The following is a 2,941-nucleotide window of genomic DNA, read 5'->3' as shown; positions in this document are numbered from 1 at the left end:
GGCACGTCACGGGGTAGGCGTGTATGTCCTACGGCATTCATGTCAGCTTCGGTTGACATTGAATAGGCATCCTCTTCATCAGGGGTGGAGGCATTGATGGAGGTCTTGAAGTGGCTGTCCATAAGGGCGTCGGCTTTGGTCATTAAGTCCTTTATGGGTAAACTATCGACATCGGGTATGGCAGCGTGTATAGGTCCGTGTAAACGGCGTATCCAAAGGGCACGAAGTAGGTTCACCTCACGAAGAAAGCGTCTGCGGCAGGTTGAAGGCGAGCGATACTGGTCATTTCCCTGAGGGCAAGCGAAGCCCTTTGGTCCCCTAACGGTTGTTGCGAGAGCTGAAAAAGCTTTGCTATACGGGCAGCTGGCGACGGCGAGTACTGCTGCAGAAGGTATGTTTTGAGGGCGTCATACGCTATTGGGGGTGTCTTCTTGTTCACAAAGCCAGTCGGATATTTCCGGGAAGGTGTCCTCGGGTATCGCCGCGAGAACATAATCTGCTTTGGTGGTTGAGCGAGTCACGCCCTTGATGCGAAACTGGACTTTTGCGCGCTGAAACCAAGCAAACGCCTCTCCGCTGGTGAATGGTGAAAGTTTCAATGGGGCAGCTGCAGCGCCAACTTCTGTAGAGTCCGTCATAGTACCAACGATGGAGGGGCGAGGGGGGTGGGGGTGGAAGGCGGTGGGAGCGAGTCAACTTCCGGGGTCACCAATGTGACTGCCGAGAGAAGGTTGTGAACTCAAAGGCAGTATGAAAACAACTGAGTTAGTTTATTATAGAACACTCTCCTTTATATACAAAAGCCCAAGGCAACAGGAATTTTCATGTTCACAAGACAGACAGTGTTACAGAGGCGAAACTCGTATGTTTATTCTGGTTCTTTTTAGTACGAGGGAAGAGCGAAGATACAAGCATAATATATACAAAATGAATTATGTACGATCATGTGACACACGGTTGGTACACTACTCAACCTAACTCCTACCCAAATTAACCTAGATGATATCTCCTTCCATTCCACTACTTTACCTGTCATCCATTTACTCAGCAATAAAGCCACACCCTCTCTTGCTCTTCGCCTTTCAATCCCCGACACTCTACCAGTCACATCACCAAACATCACTTCACCCTTCCCATTTATCTTTTTATCACACAAAGCCAATATATCCATCCTTCTATTCTTAAGCATACTACCAATCTCACATCTTTTATTATTATTATTATTATTATTATTATTATTATTATTATTATTATTATTATTATCACTTGCTAAGCTACAACTCTAGTTGGAAAAGCCGGATGCTATAAGCCCAGGGACTCCAACTGGGAAAATAGCCCTGTGACGAAAGGAAACAAGAAAAAATAAAATGTTATAAGAACTGTCACATTGAAATAAATATTTCCTTTATAAACTATAAAAACTTCAAGAAAAAGAGAAATTCGATTGAATAGTGTGCCCGAGTGTACCCTTAAGCAAGAGAACTCTAACCCAAGACAGTGGAAGACCATGGTACAGAGGCTATGGCACTGCCCAAGACTAGAGAACAATGGTTTGATTTTGGAGTGTCCTTCTCCTAGAAGAGCTGCTTACTATAGCTTAAGAGTTCCTTCTACCCTTACCAAAAGGAAAGTAGCCACTGAACAATTACAGTGCAGTAGTTAACCCCTTGGGTGAAGATGAATTGTTTGGTAATCGCAATGTTGTCAGGTGTATGAGGAGAGAAAAGAATCTTTGAAGAATAAGCCAAAATATTCAGTGTATGTGTAGGCAAAGGGAAAGTGAACCGTAACAAGAGAAAAGTATCCAATGTAACACTGCCTGGTCAGTTATACGACCCCATAACTAACTCTCTCTCTCTCTCTCTCTCTCTCTCTCTCTCTCTCTCTCTCTCTCTCTCTAAATATATATATATATATTATGTATACATATTCTATATATATATACATATTTATTTATATATATATTATATATATACATATTCTATATATATACTTATATATATATATATATATATATATATATATATATATGTATATATATATATATATATATATATATATATATATATATATATATATATATATATATATATATATATATATATATATTCTATCATGTTGCATGGAAATTCAGGAAATTAAACCATCTTGGTTAGTGCTGATAATTTATTTATCAATAAAACAGACGATCCAAATTTACCTAAAATCTACGACAAAGGTACCGGGTGTTTAGCTTGACTTTTCACTCCCATACCCCTCTTGCAACGGTTCGAAGGATCCCTGGTTTCCGTCGGCCGCAACTCCTTGTTGATTGACAGGGACAGCGTTGGACGATACGATGCGATAGCCGAGCTCATCGGCGACGTATTTCACTCGGTATTCGATTCCTTCTGGTGATACCCAACTGAAAGGTAATGGGTTTAGATTATATGAAATCAGGTTTATTCCTTTTTTTCTACTTTTTTTTTTAAGCTAAGATACAATTACACCGGGACAGATGCTTTGAAAGTTCGTTTTATATAACAGCTCAGATGTCAAAAAATCACCTATCTTTGTTTTAGACTCGAAAGGTAAAGCTTCAAATGCTGCAAAAAATCTTTCCTTGTCCCTAGTTTCAATTACCAAAATGAAAGGTTTTATATTTGGATTATACCACAGTTTATTTAGATGATATAGATGTTCATTTCTTATTTTCAGATGCGAACAAGTGTTTTTTTTTTCTTGGTCCAGACTGCAGAGGTAAACAATCTGGTGTTATAAACTTCAAATGAAATAAATTAATATTTTTGCGTCAAAAGGTGTATTTACTCTAGGATAAATCGCAAATTTAGAAGTTCTCTATTTTTCTTGAGGTTCAGAGACATTAAGTGTACTCATTACCTTTATTTTAGATTTCAAAGGAAAAGCCTCAAATGCTGTAAAACAAAATTATCTTTTATGA

General features: G+C 38.7%; 1 protein-coding gene across 1 annotated transcript in view; it reads right to left on the bottom strand.

Moving 5' to 3' along the window:
* Nucleotides 1–2,177: 2,177 nt before the first annotated feature.
* The window catches only part of LOC137627436 (cuticle protein AM1199-like), a 4,764-nt gene continuing 4,000 nt past the window's right edge, over nucleotides 2,178–2,941 (bottom strand). Inside the window, exon 3 of the mRNA XM_068358522.1 lies at nucleotides 2,178–2,404. Coding sequence (XP_068214623.1) covers nucleotides 2,230–2,404 — 175 coding nt within the window. The 3' untranslated portion in view covers nucleotides 2,178–2,229. The remainder of the gene's footprint in view (nucleotides 2,405–2,941) is intronic.

The sequence above is a fragment of the Palaemon carinicauda genome, chromosome 35 (genome assembly GCF_036898095.1).
Source record: "Palaemon carinicauda isolate YSFRI2023 chromosome 35, ASM3689809v2, whole genome shotgun sequence".
NCBI lineage: Eukaryota > Metazoa > Arthropoda > Malacostraca > Decapoda > Palaemonidae > Palaemon > Palaemon carinicauda.
Note: the sequence above shows the minus strand (reverse complement) of the source record. Positions and strands in the feature narration are given on the sequence as shown.